The sequence below is a fragment of the Melopsittacus undulatus genome, chromosome 3, assembly GCF_012275295.1.
Source record: "Melopsittacus undulatus isolate bMelUnd1 chromosome 3, bMelUnd1.mat.Z, whole genome shotgun sequence".
NCBI lineage: Eukaryota > Metazoa > Chordata > Aves > Psittaciformes > Psittaculidae > Melopsittacus > Melopsittacus undulatus.
This window is the reverse complement of record NC_047529.1, coordinates 40,684,974-40,706,754: the sequence shown is the minus strand read 5'-3', so window position 1 is coordinate 40,706,754 and position 21,781 is coordinate 40,684,974. Positions and strand designations below refer to the sequence as shown.

At 37.2% G+C, this 21,781-nt stretch overlaps 1 protein-coding gene across 1 annotated transcript in view; it reads left to right on the top strand.

The window, feature by feature from the left end:
* The window catches only part of EYS (eyes shut homolog), a 776,683-nt gene that overhangs the window by 298,295 nt on the left and 456,607 nt on the right, over window positions 1-21,781 (top strand). The window contains exon 21 of the mRNA XM_031052748.2: window positions 19,814-20,073. Within this exon, the coding sequence (XP_030908608.2) occupies window positions 19,814-20,073 (260 nt within the window). The remainder of the gene's footprint in view (window positions 1-19,813; window positions 20,074-21,781) is intronic.

The following is a 21,781-nucleotide window of genomic DNA, read 5'->3' as shown; positions in this document are numbered from 1 at the left end:
CATAAATACTAACTAAAATTTTCTCTTTTATATTCATTTATTTATATGGTGCTATTTCGTTTTTAACCTTGATCTGCAAACTTTCTGCCAAAATCAAAGCTTTCTCAGTTGTGCGCTTTTATTTTAAGGAATAAGAATAAGAAATTTAGAATAAGATACTGAATCAAGAGTTAAGTGAAAATTCTCTTCAAATCTTCTTGCAAAATAGTAGGTAACATAGTTTTATGGATGAACCGGTGCTTCTAATGGTATAGAATAGTTTTGGACTTGGCTGTATTCATTATGAAATTAAAACTTGGAGAATTAACCAAGTGTCTTTCCAAAGTACTCAGTTCTTCCTGTGTGTTCACATTGAATCCCACAGATTCATGCTATTTGCCATTTTGTCAGTATTTGTTGAGATGATGTGTTGTTGCTGCTTTTCCATATCAATATCATCCATATCAATTGACTTCTCGATACTAATCAGAAAATTGTACTTTATGAAGTATATTTAATTATGCCATCTATTGATCTTGTAGTCTTTATAACAGGTTCAGTGTTTACTTAAGAAAAGTTGTCCTTTGTCAGTGGCTGAATAAGATACCATTTTACAATCTCTGTGGAAACTGAAGTCCAGTTCTATTTTTATACCTGTAGTTTATCCTTTTACATCTTTAATGGTTCTTTTCTAGCATTTTCCTTTTTTAAAAAAGTAAAAAAAATAGAGAATAATTATCTTTACAGTATCTTGATTCATTGACTGGGACTCATGCTGTGTCAGTCAAATAGTGCTGGTCCTTAGCAACAGAACTCTATCCAAAATCTTGACTTGCTGACTTTACTATATACATTCTTTTCATTGTAACTTAGTTAAATATAAGTTTGTTGTAAATTAATATGTAGATGAATGTATCAGTTAGGAAATGGGTGATCTCTCTGATGGGAATATTTGAAAAGACTGCCAAACTATGCAACTTCCAAACTTCAGAATTACTCTACTGGATTGCTAATACTCATTAACACTACACATTGCCAAGGGTTAAGTCTTAATTGCTGTTAATCATTATCATTGCATGTATAACACCATTAGTCCTTACCATTATTAACTTTAAAATTAACATTATTTCTATTTATATGCATATTTATTTATTTTTATTTTTATTTATTTATTTATATGTATGTATATTTATCATGTTTATATAATCTTGCAATGCTGTGGAACTGATGCTGTTTAGTTAGCACTGCCAGCTGTGACTGTTGATGGCTCTTAGCTGCTGAGGTCAAGGTAGTGAGTCCTTAGAGTTCTTCAGTGGCAGAAGCAGGAACCACAATGATCTGTCTTCTTTCCCTAACTTTCCTCACTGGTCATCAACGTTTTATGCTTCATGCCTCCTCTCTGAAAGAAAACCATGATCTTATATGCCCTTGAGATCTTACTTTTTAAATAAAAAAAGGAGACCCCTTCTTGTTTCACTCACTTTTGCAGACAGGCATCTTTCCTGCCTGGGCATTCTTATCCTTTAGATTTTAATTCTGTCATGTTTTCTTACACCTTGTGTAGCTATATCATAGGTCTACATTTGCCTTTTCACAATTACAGATAATATTTACATATTTAAGCCTAGTTGTGTTACAAAATTCTGTAAGTGGTGTTACAGTATTATGAAATACTAATGTTTTCTAGTCATGTTATTTTAGCGTGCTTATGTCTGGAGCAAGTGTTACATACAGTTCCTTTAGCCTGCTTCTAAGCATCTGTTTTTTGGGTGCAGTGGTCCTTTTCTTTGGCTACATATGATACAGATCTTATTTTTGTCTAACATTATGACTGTTTACACATCAGTGCTCAGTAAAAAATTGTAGCTGGTTTTGTAATCTTTTTATATTACTCTAATTCTAGGAGCTAGCTTTTTCTTTTCAGAGGTGACTCTGAAACACTGCTTTCCCAATTACATCTGCAAAGACAAATTACAAAAGTTGGGAAATGCCAATGTCACCTTTAAATATGAGGCTTAAGTTCCTTAAGCACTTGTGAGAAATTACTGATAATGTGCAAAAATGTTGTCTGTTTAAATGCTCTTTATTTAAACTCTTATGTTGCTTGTCCTGTCCTGTAAGAGGCCCTGGTTTTCCTATCTATCTCCCTTTAGACTCTGAATTGAGTTTAGAGTAGAAGGTCTTTTGAGTCATTTCAGACTGTGCTAGTCTTCCTTAGCAACGCTTCTTCAATTAGTAACTATGCCCCAATCACCTTTCTTCGTCTTTACTTAGGTAATAATTTATTCTAGCTGACAATTTGGGTAACTATACTGTCAACCAGATTTAGACTTATTTTATCTCTTTCCTGTTATTTTCACAGTCAGTTCCCAAATATGTCTTGCCCTGTAGCTCCCCTCTTTGCTTCTTAGCATTTGAAGCCATGTCTTCTTTTCAGAATAAAAAATAGTTTTTCTTAGTGTAACTGTCATCTACCTGTGCTGAGTTCTTGAAAAGGGACTAGCCATATATCGTTAGAATGCATTCAGTGTTAGGCATACCGTAATCCTTAATTATATTACTGTTACAGAAAAGAAGCATACGGTTTTGCTGGTTTTTTTTTTTCCCACATCTGGGGAGGATTTGCAGTTTTACCTGTGCTTTAGGAAAGCACAATTAAAGTCAGCCTCTCTGTTTTCTCTGAACCATGCAAGATTTGTTCTTCACTAGGTTTTATAAGCTGGTGATTCGGAAATTAGGGATGGGTGAATATCTGAAAGATCCGTGAGTAAAAACATGCATATTTATGCAGTATATTTTTAAAATACATTTACTTCTAAATTAATGGCTTTTAAACTATCATGGAATAGTTTTTAAAATAACATGGAAATGTTGAGTTCAGGCTGCCTTCTGTTTTTACTGGCACTCCTTTAAACTACTTTAAACTACTTCTATACTCTTTCTTGCTTTTTCTCCCCCAGAAGCAGTAAACAGCTTTTCCCACAGATGGGGATCAGCTTGGCACGTAATGGTCCCAGATGCCAAACTCTGGAACATTTTTTTGCAAGCATCTGGCTTCTTAGCTGGCATTTCTTCAGGGTTCTTTGGCCAGCTCTTCCTCTCTTGCTGCAGAGATGCTTCCTGAAACATTTATCGGTTGTAATTCTGACTTTTCTTTAGTCCTGACTTGTTGGGTTTTTTTTTCATCTTACTACAAAGTTATGTATTCACCTTTTACTGAAAATCATCTTTAAAGGATTCATATGGACAGTCAGGAGATTTGCTAATGAATTATCTAAAGAAATTTGTGAAAGCAACAGCAAGTGTTCCCTCCAGAGATAACAAGCGTTTTACAATTTTGTCTCTGGAAATACTGCTAAGAACCAAAAACGTGTAGGATGCTGCTTGTTATACTGCAGTGTGTGAATTCATCTTTAGGGTTTTTGTTGCCTGAGGCAAACAACAAAATAGCGCTGTGCCATCTCAGTAGCATTTACTTAAAAGTTACTGACATTCTGCACCCCTTATGGCATATTTTGGACTTAATTCAACAGTTTTCTGAACATACTATGGCATTTTTATTCAAAATCCCAATGAAACATAAAATTTAAAAGGATACACAGTAGGTACATGGAAAATACCTCCTCCACCCTAAACAGATCACTAAGTTTTCCTTCCTGAACAATAGAATTGGTCCTCCTCGTACATTCAATCATTGTGTAGCATATTTTAAATAAATGTTTTAGAATATCTTTCCATTACAGACACCCAAAAAGACATGAAAATAATCATCTGATCAACTCACAGGTTAAATGGAGGGAGTACAAAACAGTTTCTAAAATAATGAGGTACCTGGGGCATAGCTTTGAGAGTGCCTGAAATGTGATACAAAAGTTATCCAAATTTATCAGTGCTCTAGGGCAATCAAATACTTTCAGTGTAAATAATGATAAGTATATAAGCACAGCTAAAAGAGACAGCTAACAGATGAAACAGTTTGCACACCAGTGTCTGGGCTGATTTTCTGGGAACTATTTCTGGGGTCATCAGAGGACTGCTATGAACTCTTTGAAGAGCTTCAGGGTTCCTGCTGCTCCTGTGAAGGGATAGCTAGAGGAGGCTGTGACTGCTAGCAAGCTGTAGCAGTTTCCCACAAGTTTTGTTGTCAACTTTGCTTGATTGATCTTGATTGATGGAAACTTTGAGCTGTTTATTTCCAGCTGACTCCTCATTTGGACAGTCCAGCTTCCTTTCAGCAAACGCTAGAAAGAGTATGTAACTACCAAGCCTAGAGCACAGTCAACACAGGCACTACTGTAGAAGCGGGCCAGAAACTGTTGAGGACACTGTGGATTTAGGTAGTGAGGTGCTACAGGACACTATTCCTTAGCCGCCAGAGCAACAACTACCTCAGCATATTAGAGACCTCAGACTGGATGGAAGTCCTCAGGGGGAAGGTAGTTCTGCAGGCATGGTGCTGCAGACATGTCTAGGGATACTTGCTGAGCCTAGGACCAGAGGTTACAGTGTCCTTACTGCAGGAAGTACTCATGTGCTGGAGAAGGATCAGTGCTGCTGAGTAAATGAGCTGCAGGAGGCAGTAATCAGACTGTGCAGCTTGAGAGATGATAACAGTATTATATTCTCCAAGGCTACAGATACAAGAACCTAAACTTTTGACCAGAGTGAAAGAGGACCAGCAAATGTCTTAGGAGGCTTGTAAGTGGAGACTCCAGTGATGATGAAGGCTGGAAGACTGTGATATGGACAGTGCAATGAAGGCTCCTGTCCTACATGCAGGAGCCTCTGCAGCTACAGAGTTGATTCAGCAAGCTGGTAGCAAAGAGACTAGAAATTCGGTCCAGATATTTCAGCTGAACCTGAGCCATGAGGCAGCACTGAGATACAAAAAGTGAGTGTACTAGAAGACTCCTTGCTGCAGGATCTTGATAGGATGTATCATGAGTCCTGAGGGAACTTTCAAGGCCACTCTTGATTATCTTTAAAAGGTCTTGGTGACTGGAAGAGGTTCATGAGGATTGGAGGAAAGATGGAAACTAAAAATATGTCAGAGAATGGAATGGAAAAGTGCAGAAAAAAGAAGGGTGGAAACAGAAAATATTGCGGATATCTTCATGAAAGGCAAGAAGGAGAATCTGTGAAACTGTGGATCAGTCAGCCACACTCTCCTGCTTGGGAAGGTGATAGAGCAAATAAACCTTGAAACCATTTCCACACATGTGATGGAAAAGAAGGTGATGTAGAGCATAGGTTTATGAAAAGAAAATTATGCCTGATAATAGCATTCAATCAGATGACTGGCTTGACAGAAAATGGGAGAGCTGTGAGTGTTATCTTGACTTTAGACACTATTATCATAGATAAAACTGACTGCATTGCCAGGTACAAAGACCAAATGGTCAGTCAGTGATGATGTACCCACAAGAAAAATAAGGCAGAAAGAGCTGGGACTATTTAGCCTGGAGAAGGAAGGCTGAGCAAGATCAGAGTCTAATACTGGGGAAGCGGGCAGTGAGACAGGGAGAAGGAACAGGTAAAGAAGACAGCCAGACTCTTCTCAGAGGTGCCCAGTCAAAGGACAAGAGGCAACAGGTGCAAACTGAAATACGTGGGAGACCATTTAAATAGGGGCCCTTTTTTTTTCTTACTGTTAGGGTGATTGAACCCTGGAACTCAGAAAGATTGTGGAGTCTCCTCCTTGGAGAGAGCCAAAACACAACTGGACAAAGTGTTGGGCAGCCTGCTGTAGTTGAGCTGCTGTGAGCAGGAGTGTTGAACTAGATGATCCCCCGAGGTCCCTTCCAGCCTCAGTGATGTTCTGCCTTTCTACTTATTTCTGTAACCATCAAATTTTTTTTCCTGTCCATAAGCACAGATCCCTCAAAGTTTGGGTCTAAGTAGGTGATATTGACAGTATAAATGAGGAAACGTGTACATGAATATATGCACCAGTTACTCTGCATTTCAAATCTCTTTTAGCTTTGTTCTACTCCTATGTTTAATGTATATAAAATGCATACAATTTTATATTTGCAGTTTTTCAGTTCGGGTATATATTTTGGGATTCTGACATTTTTACATAGCAAGTTTCATATATGCCCAAAGCCTAAGATATTTATTATCCATATAATTATTATAGTTAGGAGTAATAAAATAATAGTGAACTATATACATAAAATTGGTGGTATTAATACAACAGTTTCTGGTAATGAGATTTACATGGAAACATTTAAAAGAAAAATATGAAGGAAAGGGCTAAAAAAGAAAGAAAGATTGAGCTGTGCTTGTGTTGCACTTAATTTCTTCTTTGGTGGCTGAAGTGAGAATGCAGAAAAAAACCTGTGAATGTAAACTTCCACTTCATTTGGCATAATTTGTAATGGATTTGATAGAGAAATAGTGAGTCGTATCAATTCTTATTCCTGCAGTGACAGGGTGTGGAGAATGAGCAAACTGAGTACCCTTTCTTTTCTGAGAAAAAGCCTTACGTACCTCTTATATTTCCTCAAACCTAAGCTCCCTGACTTTAAGGTCACTGCTGAAGAGAAAATGTACAGAGAAGTGGACACATACAATTGGAAAGGTAATAGAAGTGAGAGCCAAAGGAGAAATCTGCAAGGACCAGTTTTAAAACTGTACAAGCACACACTGAGCAGTATGAAGTGTGTATGAGTGAATTCAGTACTCTGGTGTATGTAAAAGATGCAAAATTAATTTGCATCTAGGGGTAAAAAAAGATTAAAAATAGCACTAGTAAAGTATTTTTGCAGAGATGGAAGAATTGACTCTGCAGGAGTTTGCCAAAAGTGGGTTAGAAAACTGGAGTTGCATTTCAAAAATGGAACTGTTCAACAAATTAATTCAGAATTTGATAAAGGCATTGAGGTGAAGGAAGCAGAAATTTGGAAAAAATATTGGGACCATCTCCGAATATTCCTTTTGGGGTTTGAAGATAAGATGGTGGTACATTAGAAGGCAGGTATATGAGGTAAAGTGCTAAATGAGTGAATAAATCTTAAGGAGAAGTGTGAGAGAGTGAGGAAGCTGGTGATCATGATGAGATTTGGTCTAATAAATAAAAATAAAACAAAACATGCCCTATTGCCTTCAATGCAAATGACAACAGGTAGCATTGTATGATTTTATTTTTTTTAATTTTTTTTTTTTTTTTTTTTTGCCATAGCCTATTTTGATTACCTCAAAGTGAGTATGTAACTTCTAATGTTTGGTATTTTTCTGCCTGTTGGAATCTGATAGAAGTTCCCATCATGTTATATAGCAATGATATTAAAACTGAAATTCAACGGCATGTCTTATGTAGCTACAGTTCTGGGCAATAACAAAAATGTTGCCATGTCCTGGTTTGAGCCATAGCAGTCATTTTTTCTCCTTCTTGGTAGCTGGTGCAGTGCTGTGTTTTGACTTCTGGGCTGGGAACAGTTGCTTGATAGTGAGCATGTTTTGAGTTACTGCTCGGGTGTTTTTTGTTCAAGGCCTTTTTCTGGGCTCATGCTCTGCCAGGGAGGAGGGGAGGCCGGGAGGAAGGAGAGACAGGACACCTGACCCAGGCTAGCCAAAGAGGTATTCCATACCATAGCACGTCATACCCAGGATGTAACCGGGAGAGAGCCGGAAGGGCTGGAGCTCTAGGGGGATGGAGGAGGTATCGCTTGGTGCTCGGTTGGGCAGGGTGGGGTGAGTTATGGGTCGGTGGCTGGTGAGGTGTTGTATTCTCTTCACTTGTTATTGGCTGTATCATTATTATTTGTAGTAGTAATGGCAGTAGTGATTTGTGTTATGCCTTAGCTATTAAACTGTTCTTATCTCAATCCGTGGGGGCTACATTCTTTGGATTCTCCTTCCTAAGTCTCCGGGAGTTGGGGGAGCAAGGGGGGGAGTGAGTGAGCGAACTGTGCGGACTTGGTTTTAAACCACGACATGCCACTACTAAGTATTTTTGCAGGGGTTGTGTGTGTTAGAATTAAAACTACAATGGATAGAAATAAGATAGGCAATGAAGAGAAGAACAGCCAAAAAGGTTTTCAAGACAGACTTCACTAACGCATTATTTCTAATCCAAATCTGTTACAATGTTTCTGTTGCTGATGATTCTTAATAGATTCCATTTTGCTTCTTCTTTTTTCCCATCATTTAACAGTTCCCTAGAAGCATGTTCACTTTTTTAATTCTGGAAATCTTAGTAAAATAGGAGGTTTAAACAAACAAGCAAACAAACAAAAAAATGGAGCTGACACTTTAAAAATGGCTCATTAGAAATGAATGGGAAAACCATCTGTCATTGTTAGCTGCAGATTAGATATTTCATGCATCAGCAGTGTCTAATAGATGCACAAAGGAACAAAATTTAGAAAGGATTATGGACATTGCTGCTGACATTATATCCTGTTGAACCATGAAGAATGGGTAATAAACAGTTCCACATAAAAGGACAGGACATTTTTTTTACTATAAAATCTATATTTTTTTTCACTTAATTTAAAAAATCATTAGCAAAACCTACGTTTCACTTGTTTGAACAGATTTCATCAGTTTCATAGGTTTTACCTACCCTCTTAGAGCAATTCTGAAGTGGTTCAGGGTCAAAATTTTTGTAAATTAATTGTTTCAGTTTTAATGCCAAAATGTTACCTGTTTGTATTTTGCACTGAAATAGCATTCCAGCCAAAACAAAAGCAAGGTTTCATCTTCAGTTTGAGGCATTTTCTTTTGAAGCAAACAATAGCAGTCACAATTTGCCTAAGAACAACCAGCAAGACTACTTTGCAAGCAGCATTTTCTCTGTTTTGGGAGATGATAGGGAGAAAAAATAATCCTGACTATGTATTTAGTTGTAGTGTAGGTGAATACATTTTAGTTATGTCAAGCAGTTCAGTAGTGACATACTATCTATCTCATCAGTGGTGCTCACATACCTTAGGTGAGTAAATTATATTACCATTGTTTGGTTACTGGGGTGATGAAGGCAACATATGAAGAAGAATTCTGCAAGACTATTAATAGAATAGAGTAAAATCTAGTATTTGTGAAACTGGCAGAATGTGACCTGTAGCTAATGGAACAAAAAGAGTGCTGTTTTGTTCTGGTCTTCCATTTAAGACATGTTAAAAGAAATTAATATAAGATTTTTATTTTTAAAAATATACATTTTTAAAAGGTTGTGCTAGCAACTACAAAATTGGTTTTGAGGAAGAGTAGAATTTTATGTTTAGAAAACATTACAAAAAGTATGAGTTATTCAGCTAAAGCAGATGCATCTTTGAAATGATTGCTTGTATATGAAATATATGTACAAATATACAAATTACATGGAATGCTTCTGGTATTGTAAACTGTATACAATACATAATTAGAAATTCAACATAATTTTCCCCACCACCATTTTCTATGGGTAATGGAATTTTAGTTAATAGTCTTTCTAAGTATGTCTGGGATTTAAACTGTTGTGTTCTGTTAAATAGAAGTATTATAGGGTAGCTTATTTAGACTGCTGTTACAGATCGTACACTGTTAGATGTGCTCTATAAAGCAGTGCTTGCTCTTCAGCAATAACAAGCAGACTGCATAATGCAGGATCTCTAATTATCATATTTGCTTCCATCAAAAGCCAGTTTGGATGTGTAAATAAAAAAAATCTATCACAGTTATAATAGGAGTCCTTTATCTTTTGAAGGTCACAAATAGAGAAAGAGGAGCACAAATTTGAAAGTCACATCCCTCTGTGAGCACCCATAAGTGTTGCTATGTATGTCTCTTAGGCTTGTTCATTCCCTGTTGGGAAGGGGCAGCCATAAAATTTTCATAGGTTTGGTCTATTGAAGTAACTCAGTGAGAAAGCCATAGTCAAAAGTTTGATTGTTTATATTATAGTATCAAGGGTAGAAAAAAACATAAGTGACTCTTGGAGACCAATTGAAAATATTTTTTTATTGTTGACTTTTATAACTTTATATCAGAACAATCATCTTTCTAAGGAAAAAGCTATTTTTGAAATGCTGGTTGCAAAGATATGACAAGTTGAATTTTGTTTTGTAACAGTCTGTAGTAGGGAAATACCTTCCTCATCTTGTGACTGCAGTATTTGAGCAGCATACACCTACACATATATACACAAGCTTTCCAGGGAACTGGCGGAATCACTGTCCCTGAAAATGTTCAGAAAACATGTAGGTAAGGCCCTTGGTGACATGGTTTAGTGGTAAACTTGTCAATCCTGGGGTAACAGTTTGACTTGATGATCTCAAAGGTCTTTTCCAACTAGCTTAGCTGATTCTATGATTCTGGTTGGTTTTTTTGTTTGGTTGTTTGGTTGTGGGTTTTTTTTTGTTGTTGTTTTATGGTGGGTTTTTTTTAAATAACATTGAGAAATACTTTCTGAGTTGAACTTAAAAATGCTTACTTTTACCCTTTTCCTATTGGTTATATGCTTGGAAGTTGTAGTACTTCTTTAGAAATATTTCATAGGCTTAATGAAATAATTCTTCCTAGGCAAACTTAAGCAAGGCCTGTGTTGGGTAGTCTTTGGTAAACTTATCTGTGGCAAGATGAAATGTTACAGCCTCAGTTATTTGTTGGAAGTTAACAATCTTCTTATATCTTCAGGTGACTTCTAACATTATAATTTAGTATATTAAATCATTAATGAAGATCAGTTTGCACAAAACATTTTTTTTCTTTCTATTACTCAAATAATAAATTTGAGCCCAGAGGCATCCTTGTTTCTTAAACTTTTTCTAGAATATTTTCTAAACTGCCAGTATTGGTAAAAACACACTCGGTAGCCTTTCCAAAAGTTTTGCTTCCTACTGGCTCCTTTTAAAATATGAGTTTATAATGTTAAAGTTTATATTTATTTATATATTTATATTTATTAAAAAATTCAAATTAGCATTGTGAGAGTTGTTCACATGCTAAATGCTTCACCAGATAAACTTTGATATAATTGACTAATGCTAGTGTAGGTAAAGATAAGTGACAATCCTGAAAGTAGCTTGAAAAATGGGCATAGAACATTGGGGAAAGATGCTGATAAAGATATCTTCTTAAATGACAAATGTGTTTGTGGAATTCAGAAACGGCCAGAAACATGAGGGAGAGAAATGCTTCTTTGTCATTATTATGTGGAGGTCATTTGCATAAACTTCTGAATTGGTGTGTATTAAGTTCAGTTATTTTTCATGTATATTTTCTTAAAGTCAAAGTGATCTATCTTCAGGGTTAGATTCATATTGCTAATTTTTCAAAAAATTTCAGAGTTGCAGCATGCTATCTACCAGTTCATGTTGCTGTACTAACTTTATTGCTAATAAAGATTAGCAGTTGTAATTACCCTTACTTTGTCTTCTATTGTTGCCTGTGATGTAATGAACAGATCAGGAAAGATCTTCTTTACTCTGCCTGGAGCAGAAGTACCTCCTGTTGTTACCACTCTACCTGAAGACTTCATTTTTCTTCTCTGTAATCAGTGCCATGTCTATATGGTAGGTGAAGAGCTTTGAGGTCAGTTGGCAGAACTACTGTTGCGTTGCTAAACTCTCCAAATTAACAAGTGTCTTTCCTGCATGGGCTGTTAACTGCTTGTACATGATAGCTTTTATTTTCTTCAGTGCAGGATTCATCTTCCTTTCAGATTTTTGAGCTCAAAGAGGACTTGTCTCAAAACCAGTGTACTAAAACATGACAAGAGTTACCTGTAACTCTCAGATAATATCAGAGCAATACAAACTGAAAAACAGTATTGTGTTTATTTTCATATCAAATAGGACCTTTACACTGAAATCTAGTAGAGAGGAAGAGTTTCCCAAGGGGAAATAGTACCGGGTGCCAGTTTCCATAGGTGCAACAGTAAGCCCACTACCAGATTTGTCATTAAGGACTGGTATTAAATTAAGATAGAGGAGCACAAGCAAACAGACAACTAGGGAGATGGAAGCCTTTTGTCCAGGAATTCTTCAAAGATGGAGAGTCTTCCAGATAGAGCTCAGATGTTGAGTAAATCAGTTAACAGATTAACTTTATGTAACATCAGCTTCGTGGACATTGCATAACAACTGATTCCCTCTGATTCTTGAAAGAATGAAATAATACTTGTCTTTTCTCCACCAAAGTGAATCCATATCATCCAAAATCCTGGAGGTAGATTCTTTACTTCCTGTTCACTATAGTATTGATTTACTGATGCCACCATGTTTTCACAAATGAATGTTTTGCTCTCTGGCAGATGCAATCTTTGGAAAAGTGCTGCATGTTAAAAAGGATGCAAATTATGTATTTTCCCTCAGATTGCTGGGTGGAGTCTTGAATTACCTTGTTGCTGTTGTACTGATTGCTGTTGTTCCAGTGTGGGACGAAGGACACATAGGCAACCAATGCAGCTTTTGATGTTAGTGACAACAGGTAGTAAGATAAAAAAGAATGTGTGTCTTTCCCCTTTGCATTTTGTCAAGAACAGAAAGAAGTATAAAATACATTTAAGTAATAGATAATGTTACTTGTTTAAGAGCAGTTTCACCTGCCAGAATGCATGGATAGCCTATATGGGGGTCTGCAGTAGTTCAAGAAATGAACACCGCTACTCAGAAAATCATATTATGCACTGAACACAGATTTAGAGAGATCTTTCTTTCTCTTTACACTGCTTTGTGTGCTGACTTGCTAAACTACATTTGAAAATTTTCACATGACTGTGATAGCCTTCGCATATAACTTGGGGAAATTAGGAGAAGGAAGTTCCTGTTTTGTTAACAGATGGTTTGGTATTTTTTAATCTTTTTATAATATGTGTTAAAAATCTTGAACATGGTAAGTAGTTATTATCTAGCATGTAGGCATTATCTAGTACCCTAGATAATAGCCAAAACTGTGAAACAAAAGTAAAAAAAAATATTCCATAACATACTTTTTTGTTTGTTTGTTTCTGATTTTTAACTAATTCCTGCTGCATCTAAAATAGAAGTTTCAGGAGGTAAGGCTGATGGGAAAGGTATTTTACCAATTGGTTTCTACATGGCCATTGCCTATGAGTAAGACTGTTGATACCAAATACTTTAGTGGGGTCAATATTCACTTCTGTTTTGAGCCTTAAGAAATATTTCCAGCTTTCTTCTTCATTTCTATGAGAAACTGACGCAAAATTGTTCACTGGTAGACTACCTTTTTAGTAAAAGAATACAGCTGCCTCTGAAATATCAGGGATTCATAACGTCAGATTGGAAAAATAGCATAGTTTAAAAAGACCGCTAAACAACCCAATGAATTGGATTTTCAAATTTGACTGAATTATTTAGATTGTTAAATAAAAACTTTTTCAAATTTGAGGAAAGTGGTTTGGTCTAGATATTTCTCTGCGTATCTGACAGAGAACTCTAAATTCATAAACCTAGCTTCTCGGTTTTCTTTATAGCCAAGGAAGATAAGTAAATGGATAGGTTCCTTCCAGAAGGATTCATTCATCTCATCTGAGATCTGAACTAAGTAGCTTACTTCACTGACAAAACATCTTCAAAGTGATTTAACTCATAATGTACAAACTTTCAGTTGTCACAATTGCGCAGTCTGTTCCTTACTAGTGTGCTCTGAAATGTTTCTGAAGGCCAGATCCCTCAGTTATCTAGAGGAAATCAAGCATACTCCAGGGTGAGTTTTAGTTCAGAATGTGATTAGATTTTTAAAGTAAATAAAGTGAATATCCTAGATGTACACAATTGGTTGGTTTGCAGTGTTGAATGATCATACACACCCAAACTGGAATGAAACTAAATGTTGTGGTTTAAACCCAGCTGGCAACCAAGTATGACACAACTGTTCACTCAGCTGCCCCCTTTCTTTCTTGCCAGGCAGGATGGGGAGGAGAACTGAAAGAATGTAAAACCCACAGGTTAAGATAAGAACAGTTTAATAACTAAAATAAAGTAAAATATAGTAGTAAGAGAAATAATACCAACAATAGGAAACAACAAGAGAGGAACTAAAAGCTCAGAAAATGCAAATGGTGCACAATACAATTGTTCTCCATTCACTGACCAATACCCAGCCTGACTTGAGCAGTGATAGGTCCCTTCTGGGTAACTCCCCCCAGTTTATATACTGGGCATGACATGCGGTGGTATGGAATACCGCTTTGACTAGTTTGGGTCAGGTGTCCTGTCTCTGCTTCCTCCCAGCTTCCCATGCCTGTCCCCCACTGGCAGAGAGTGGGAAAATGAAAAGTCCTTGATCAGGGTAAGTGCTACTGAGCAACAGCTAAAACATTGGTGTGTTATCAGCATTGTTCTCAGACTAAAGCCAAAACACAGCACTGCACCAGCTACTGGGGAGAAAAATAACTCTATCCCAGATGAAACCAGGACACTAAATTAGAGGATATCCTTTGAGTGTATCCTTGTGTTAAAATTTTCACAGCGCCCAGCATTCCTACAATGGTTTGGTAGACCTTGGAGATTGGTTGTACACCTGCACTGAACTGTATGATTCAGTTCAGGAGCCTGAAGTAGAAAGCACTGGGTGTTGAAAAGATCTTTCTGTTATTCACATTAACCAAGGGTTTCCTGGTACACATCAATGAAGGGCAATGAGTGAGCAAGTTTATAACACAGCACTTTTATTTCAGGGTTTATCTGGTCCTGCATTCTTAACCACAGCAATAAAAGAAGTGAGAATTTTAGTCTTTGCCAATATTATCCTTTATGACTTTGCCTCAATCATTTAAAAGGTCTATCCTATTGCTAGCGTTCATAAAGATTACTATATATGTCCCATGTTAAAAGTATGCAAAAAAAAAAAAGAGCAGAATAACAACTAATACTACTTTTGCCATGCAGAACAGATTGAGCAATTAGTTTCATCCTCTGTCTCAGGCATTTCCCTGTCACAGCGCACTTCTGAGCTGGAGCCTAGCTGTGGCCCCCAGTCCCTACAACACAAAGGGCTATGATTTGCCAGGCAGTGACTGCAGGCAGGGTGGTCACCCCCTCCTAAAGGGGTCATTTCGAGAGCTGAAGCTGGAGCATGGGCCCCATCAGCAGCTTCTGGTCCCAGCATAGGGCTTAAACTAGTAATGCTGAGCCACTGTGTTGCCAGGTCAGCCCACAGCTGGCGGCCTTGTGCAAGCAGTGGCAAAGTCATAAAACCACAGAATCACAGAAATAAATCATCATGTGTTACTGATCTCCATTTGAGCATTGAGACATTGCCTATAAACTCTTTGGACACAGCCATCCAGCCAGTTACTTATCCATCTAATAGTCCACCCGTCAGATCTGTATCCCTCCAGTTTTGCAGCAAGAATGTTTTCTGCCACCATATCAAAGGCCTTATAGAAGTAAAAATGGATTGTAGCTCTTCACTTGTCTGCTAATGCATTCACTCCATGGGTGCTGGATTAGTCAGGCATGATTTGCCCTTGGTGAAACAATTTTGGCTGTGTCTGATCACCTCTTTATCTTCCATATGTTTCTACGTAACTTGCAGTAAGATCTGTTCCATGATCTTCCCAGGCATGATGGTGAGATGAGGAGAGACATGGGTGGAAATCTGAGAAAAATGTAGTAGTGGCATATGAGAGTAGAAAGCTAGTAGCACCAGAACACCATCAGAGATAAATTCATTATACGACTTTTGCAGATGAAAGATGGTGAGATATGTAAGATGGGTCAGAGGGTTGCTTGAGGAACAAAGAGGGTTTTAAGCTTTCAGAGAACAAAAGGTTCTGTGGGAGGAAAGAGGAGAGAAAAATGAATATTTGAAGCCTCTGTGGTGACTGGAAGTGTATGCCTTTAGAACTTTGTGGTGTGTGTTGGTGCTCTAAATTGAAATCTGTGCATGTGCTGAAAACAAGCTCTCATATTACTACTTCAAATGGTCCAATAACCTCTAGCTTACCAGAAATAAATTTGTTACTGAGCACTGTGGTTTTTCGGGCTGTTAGCTGATTTGATTGAATGCACTAGACAAACTCTTACTGTAGAATGGGCCATTGTTGCATGCATTGCATAGCTAACAGGCTAACGTACACTTCATTGAACATCTTGAAATTTCTCATCAATATCCTGTCAAATAATGAGGCAGGTGAATGATGGGCACAGTATATCTGAGGGTTCAGTTTAGGATTCCTGTTGCTTTAACTAAAACACTATGGAAAAAAAAAACAGTTCTGCTGTATCTTGAATCCTTTTTTTTTTCTGTAGAAACACCTGCATCTGTGGCAAAAGCAAGCTCCTTGACATTTTCTGGAAAATTTGTGTAAAATACAAATTTAGATTGAAAAGACCATTTTCCTTTTTGGTTTTCTGCTGTAAGATGTCTGAAGGCCAAAAAGGGTGCCTTCTGAAATTTGTTCTGTGCTGGTGTAATCATCTGCATTATTGCTTTTGTCAAGCTTTGGCTTTTTTCCAGGTCTCCTAGCCGAACTAAGTAGAAAGAAAGTAACTTTAGAACTCTTAAAATTCAGGGTGGATTCCCATTCTGGTTGGCATCCTGAAATAAAATGGCTTAGGCTAAGTGCAGCTCTTGCTAATGTGTGTAAATAACTGATAGAAAGGAGTGAAAAAGGTGAAGACAGACTCTTCTCAGTGGTATGCAGTGACAGGACAAGAGGTAGTGGACAGAAGCTGAAATACATTAAAGTCGACTTTAAGATAAGAAAATACTTTTTTTTTTTAGTGTGAGGGAGGTCAGGAGCAGAAATAAGTTGCCAAGAGAGTTTGTGGAGTCTCCGTATGTGGAGATACTTGAAGTATAAGACACAGGCCTGAGAAGCCTCTAGCTGACCCTGTTTTGAGCAGGGGAGACTAGATAGGCCTCAAGGACTTTTTTCAGCATCAACCATTCAGGGATTCTTAAGACACTTCCCTATTATTTGATTTCTTAAAACTTATAAGGTTTCACTTCAATGAGAGAAATAAAAAGGGAATTTTCAAGCAGGTGAGAAGCAAATAACTCATACAGATATAGATAAGCTTTCAATGTTAATATTAGTTTTCCTGAGTACCATTCATGACTATAACTTGCAATTTTTGACTTTGACTTTAATATTTAAACAGGAAGTAAAATGCAAATCCATGCATATACTTTACATTGTATATTTTCATTACTTTCTGATTTTGTTCATTGGAAAGTCAACAGGTAATATTTATGAAAGCTGACCTGTATGTGTGTTGGGCATTCAAAAAAAGTTTATATAATGTCTAAGTGATTTAGAAATAAACAAAAAATTACATATAAAACATCTGCCATATTTACATTTTTTGTCCTTAGAAGGTATATGAAAACTTTAATGGTATTTTGCTACCACTATTAGATTTTTTATCTGAGTTTGCAAGTTGATAAAAGACTGTATTACATATATTACGTGATCTCATGAAAGCGTACATGACTGGTTTTTCCTAATGTAGTGAGTAAACTGGTCATTTTGAAAAAGACTGTTTGGATTTTTGCCTTTTGATCAGGTAATCTACAAGAATATCAACTATAGTAGGTTAATTGATAATCCACAGTTAAAAAACTGTTGTATATTCTTTTAATACTCTTAACAGCTCCCCGCCTTGTTTAAATAACAGTTGTCATTAAGGCAAAATGTTGTCTTGACTCTTAAAACTGGGCCTTGCGATAGACATTTTTATGTATTTTTTCACATTTAATGAGAGCACCAACAACTTCTTGATAATGCAGAGTACAATAAAATGATGTTATTAATTGTGTCAGCTGGTAGCTATCATGAAGCCAGGGTAGGACTGTCTAGTTGTGTAGTGTAGAAAAACTGCTGTGTTTCAGTGATCTCCATCTGACCTAATGCTCCCTGTGGCCATACAGAATAGTTTTCATAACTCGAAGGCAGTTATGAAATTCATTAGGAAAAAGAAGAGAATAGAATATGCTTTATGTTTACTCTTCTGCACCTCAGTTACACCTGTAACAGTTAGACCACTTTAGAACCAAACCCCATTCTCCTAATATGCAGTGAAAGCCTCTCCATGTAATCAGCTCTCCAAGCTACAGACGACGCACAGACATATTCAAGAAAAAAATAAGCATCCTTAAAAAAATTAACACCTAAAATAATTGTTCTTCCCTATTGGAACAGACTGTTCTGCTATGTCCAGTGTTGGTGATTCAGAGATACTTAGTTTATAATAGAGGCTCATACTTTTATAAGCTGACTAAAGAGAAAATGAAACAAAGTGCTGAGTAGTGTATCTACTGCTACTCAGTGGTATTGCCTCTAGATATCAAACTGATGCTACTGAGTAGCAAAAGCAGACATGTTTGTTGAGCATAAAACAGAGAAACAAACGTATTTGTTTATAAACATGTTTCAGAAAATGTGGGTTTGAGTGCTGTAACTGGTAAATGAGTCCTGAAAAGTGATTTTTGTCACAGTTCTTTTAAGAATGCCTGAATGCCTTTTGGTAGTTAGAACTATTTTTCTGTCCACGAAAAGCATACAGTAACATAATTTTTGAACCCTTATAGCTAAAATACTCAGGACTTCCAAATGATAAAGTTTCTTAGTAATACTGATTTCAAACAGATCATTAGAAAGTACAAAGAAAGCACTGTGTTTTTAAATGAACCGAGTTTGCCTCCAGTGTGGCAAGTCCCAGAGGGACCTTGACACTCCTGTGAGGTGGGCTGATGCCAACCTTATGAAGTTTAATCATGACAAGTGCAAGGTCCTACACCTGGGTGGGAGCAATCCCAGGCACATCTACAGGTTGGGCAGAGAAAAGATTCAGAGCAGCCCTGTGGAGAAGGACTTTGGGGTGTGGGTCAATGAGAAAATGAACATGAGCTGGCTTCAGTGTGCGCTTACAGCCCAGAAAGCCAACCGTATCCTGGGCTGCATCAAAAGGAGCTTGATCAGCAGGTCAAAGGAGGTGATCCTGCCCCTCTACTCTGCTCTCGTGAGACCTCACTTGGAGTATTGTGTACAGTTCTGGTGTCTTCAACGTAAAAAGGACATGGGACTGTTGGAACAAGTCCAGAGGAGGACCATGAGGATGATCAGGGGACTGAAGCACCTCTCGTATGAAGACAGGCTAAGAAGTTGGGGCTGTTCAGCCTGGAGAAGAGAAGGCTGTGTGGAGATCTCATAGCAGCCTTCCAGTATCTGTAGGGGGCCTATAAGGATGCTGGGAAGGAATTCTTCATTAGGGACTGTAGTGACAGGACAAGGGGTAATGGGTTAAAACTTAAACAGGGGAAGTTTAGACTGGATATAAGGAAGAAGTTCTTTACTATAAGGGTGGTGAGGCACTGGAATGGGTTGCCCAGGGAGGCTGTGAATGTTCCATCCCTGGCAGTGTTCAAAGCCAGGTTGGACAGATCCTTGGGTGGCATAGTTTAGTGTGAGGTGTCCTTGCCCATGGCAGGGGGGTTAGAACTAGATGATCTTAAGGTCCTTTCCAACCCTAACTATTCTATGATTCTGTGATTCTGTAATACCCATGCCTTACAGAGCTATCTGTTTGATTCTCCACTGAATGACCTGTGTATTATTTAAGAACAATTCCTTCTGTCAAATTAAAATTATGAAGCAGTATTTGAATGGTTTAATGCCTGAAATTTGTATCAATCAAAGCAGACAAGATCTGGTGTAGTCAACCTTTTGTGTTACCTGTTGTCCTGGAAAATATCTGCAAATATCTGTTGAAATTCATTCTGTCTTCAAAGAAAGTAACAGGAACATACATCTTTTAAAGCACATAGAGCCTTCTTTTACTGCAGCTACTCTGTAGTTTTTAATAGTTCAATTAGCTCCAACTACTTTAAGTTGCTGATTTCCATTTTGCCACCATGCCATCTTTTTTTTTCTTTTCAGGTGCACGTGTACAACAGGATGGACAGGGCCAGACTGCAGCGAAGATATAAATGAATGTGATTCTGAACCATGCTTGAATGGAGCCACCTGTTATGAATCTGTTAAGCAGGGACAGTTTGTATGCATTTGTCCTCCATTTTATACCGGTGACTTCTGCCATCAGCGCTTCAGTCCCTGTGAGCTGCCTTACAATCCATGCATAAACAATTCAACCTGCTTGGCACAAGCCAATGGAAATCCAGTGTGCATTTGCAAAACAGGTAAGAACTGGTGTAGTTACTCTTTTCAGTTGTCGTTATGCAGAAAAATTGCAAATATGATTGGAATTTAATGCTGTCTTTAGGGAAAGTAACCATGTATTACCTATCAAAGCATATCAAGCCTTCATTAATTACAGCAGTCTTATCAGTTATGGTAAAAGACTGTTAAGATAGATGTCAGTTTGCCTACTATCAATTTCTTATATTACTGTACTTATTAAATCTAAGTCTGTTAAGATACTAGCATTCAGAGCATACACTATGTCTGTGTTAAATTGTTACAACAACATATAGACATGCATCTAGCCAGCAGACCTGACAAACCAAATTGATGGAACAGAAAGGCAGAAATAGACAAAATATATGCAAGTTGTTAAGAGTAAAAAAAAAATACATGTTGGAAATGGTTCCTCTTCCTGCTGAGCTGTCAGAAAGACCTGGCACATCAGGGGAGTAATCTTCTGCCTAATGGGTAGAGCGGATTGCTCTCTGTATGCACAACAAGCTAAATCACAACAGGTGCTGACAGCTTTCCTGGGCCATGGCTTAAAAGACATGATCTCTCCCTAGATGTACAAGAACTGTTCATGGTTCATACATACAAGTTCTTGTCCATCAAGCAAGAGTTTAATTGTGCAGAACATCACTATGCAATTCTGCAACAGATTTGAAGAATACATTAACAAATGAAAACTGCAGTGAAAATGTAAGAAGTGAAAGTACAATTACTGAATCTGGAATTTAGGCAGAATTTTGAAGTCCTCACTTTTATACCTACCTATAAATGGTAGGGGTGTCCTGGAGACCAAAGACAGCAAATATGTTAACTGCAGTATTATACCACAATAGTATTGCTTTATGTTTACTGAGCTTCAAAGATACAGAGGTAATGCATACAAGTCAGTAATGTTTATAGCTCAGGTTTTTTTTACTATTAAGGTAAAGGTTACCAGAAGTTGAGTTAAAAAATGATCGCTGGGGAGGTATGCACATTGCTTAATAAAGCCACTTGGAGAAAAGCTGCTTTTTAAAAATAGCTTTTAATACAATATAGTGATTTTGAAACATTTTTCAAAAATGATCTGCAGAGAGACATGTAGTTCAAGTCTTTTCTCAACATTCTTATGAAAAGTCTTCTTTTCAAAACATTTTTGTGCACAGTATCAAGAATCCAAAAAACTTGCAGCCAAGATTCTCAGAGAATTTTGATGGAATCTTCAAGTATTCTTGAAGCTAAGAATCTTCAGGGAACTAGCAGGGGAGTTGTGTGAACCAGTAACATGCACTGCTAACAAATCTTGTAAAGTGGAAAATACTTCAATATTGCAAAGGTGTAAAAGGCATAATTCATTAAATAAGTTAATCATTCATGTTAGGAAAAATACAGCCACTTATTCAGGACTCTTATAAAAAAAAAAGGGAGGTGGTAAAATACAGAAATTTAATTGAAAGCAATTTATGGAAATTGTTTCTACAGTTGTCTTTTTTTTCTTTCAGTCTCCTATTTTTATCTGCCATGTGCCTCCCTTTTTCTCCCAGTAAACCTGCAACAATTACAGATCTGATTGCAAACAGCAGTCACATATCTAGGTTACTCCAAGATACCGGACTTGGTAACAAATGGCATGTGATTAAATAACTTGCTGGTAGTTACCAGGCCAGGTATGGGACTGATTTAGCAAGAGTTGCAAAAAGTAGCTGTGCTTAC